The sequence below is a fragment of the Sinocyclocheilus anshuiensis genome, unplaced genomic scaffold (assembly GCF_001515605.1).
Source record: "Sinocyclocheilus anshuiensis isolate Anshui unplaced genomic scaffold, SAMN03320099.WGS_v1.1 scaffold680, whole genome shotgun sequence".
In the NCBI taxonomy this organism is placed as follows: domain Eukaryota; kingdom Metazoa; phylum Chordata; class Actinopteri; order Cypriniformes; family Cyprinidae; genus Sinocyclocheilus; species Sinocyclocheilus anshuiensis.
In genome coordinates this window covers 739,221-741,144 of record NW_015555783.1, presented here as the reverse complement: position 1 = coordinate 741,144, position 1,924 = coordinate 739,221, and the positions used below count along the sequence as shown (strand labels likewise).

Sequence of the window (1,924 nt, the reverse complement as noted above, 5' to 3'; positions counted from 1 at the left end):
TATTTTTTATTCAGTGGCGGAAACGGGCTTCCATACTTTTCTGCCGTCTTTTTTTGCGGGTCTAAAACTTTTGTTTGCGAGTTGAAAAGTTTTGCTTGCGAGTGAAGAGAGTCACATTTGTGGTTTCGCAATGAAATGTGTTTAAAGTGCACAAAGAAAAATAACGATTTTCAAAGATTTATACGCACTGCAAATAACTTTATCAATTTCTTTATTTTTGAGCCTTAAGAAGACTTTTTTTTTTTTGCAATCTTTTATTTTTTAATTACAAAATAATTAGTTTTACTCTCAAACACCGAATGTTTGATTGAATAATAAAGACACAAAAGTAATTCCATTTATCAGGCCTATAATAGAGCTGGGTGATATGGCAAAAAAAAAGTTATGTGAAAGAGATACGTGATATCAATATTGATGTTTTTACCCTGAAATTACCTAACAGTGTGCTGCTTTTATTTCACTCAAATGAATAATAATTTCAACCAATCAGCCATTATATTTAAGAAGATTCAAAATGTTGAATGTAAAATACAATAAAAGACTAATCAGAAAATATTCAAGGCATGTTTTCCACATTGTTTGCCATACTAGATAAACATGAGAAAAATTATATTTGAACAAAATAACACCAATAGAAGAAGCAATTTTTACCTGCATATATTTTTATACTTTTTACTGTTCATTTTTGAGTTGCGGCAAATGAATCATTGAATGAGCTGTAAAACAAAGTGCTTCCGTGACGATTGCACAATATTCATGACACTTTGTGATGTTTCTGTTGATGCAGGTGGTTGTGAATGCTCTTCTGGGCGCCATCCCCTCTATCATGAACGTCCTGCTGGTCTGCCTCATCTTCTGGCTCATTTTTAGCATTGTGGGCGTCAACTACTTTGCCGGAAAGTTTTACGAATGTGTAAACCAAACCTCGGGAAAGCGCATGTCTACCGCAGATATCGGTAATAAAACGGATTGTCTCAAAAGCCCCAATGAACTCGTCTGGAGAAATGTGAAGATTAACTTTGACAATGTAGGAAATGGATACCTGGCCCTGCTACAAGTGGTAAGGTTGCCCTAAGCATTTGATGGTCAATAAATATGAGAGAGATTTGTTTTTGATTTTGATTTTATTTTATTATTATTTTTTAAACCTTGAACATAGAAAATGTATAATGTTTTATCATAAGAAGAGATTTTTAACATCATTGGAAAATCTCTCTGTCTGTTTTTCTTTAGTAATCTCCATTAATAGTAGTAGTAGTATTTATTATTAATAATAATAAAATATGATTTATATTATTATTGACATTATGAATTTAAAATTAAATGTAAGACAGTACATCAGATCGTACCATGATATTTAAAGGGGTCACTTGAAATCGCGTCACATGACCCCTTTAAATGCTTTTGCAGTATAAATAAATTGTCTAATATTTTAAAACAAAATATTATTTCCCATGCAAAATAATTTCACAGTGCAATAATATTAATGGTCCTAAAATCAAAAAGTAAAATGTCAAGTTTTTTTTTTCATTTTGTCAAGGCCACTTTTAAAGGGTGGATGCCCATTATGCATGCAGCGGTAGACTCTCGTAATGTAAGTCTTTTTTTGATTGTCATTTTACAGCTGCTTCAATAATATTTAATTCAAAATTATGATACACCATTCTTATAATCAAATCGTACTGGTGCATGCTGCCCTTCATCTACATCTCTGCAGGTAAATGATCAACCAGAGTATGAGGTGAATCTGTATATGTACCTCTATTTTGTCATCTTTATCATCCTTGGAGCTTTTTTCACATTAAATCTCTTCATTGGCGTCATCATTGACAACTTCAATCAGCAGAAGAAAAAGATAAGTATCTATATACTATAAGCTTGACAACAAAGCCATCTGCTTCTGATTTTGGATGTTTTTTTTTTT

The 1,924-nt window shown here is 31.8% G+C and overlaps 1 protein-coding gene across 1 annotated transcript in view; it reads left to right on the top strand.

Annotated features, from left to right (window-relative positions):
• LOC107674776 (sodium channel protein type 1 subunit alpha-like) overlaps nt 1-1,924 on the top strand; it is a 49,204-nt gene that overhangs the window by 40,704 nt on the left and 6,576 nt on the right. The window contains exons 21-23 of the mRNA XM_016468878.1: nt 788-1,060; nt 1,541-1,594; nt 1,718-1,855. Of these exons, the coding sequence (XP_016324364.1) occupies nt 788-1,060; nt 1,541-1,594; nt 1,718-1,855 (465 nt within the window). The remainder of the gene's footprint in view (nt 1-787; nt 1,061-1,540; nt 1,595-1,717; nt 1,856-1,924) is intronic.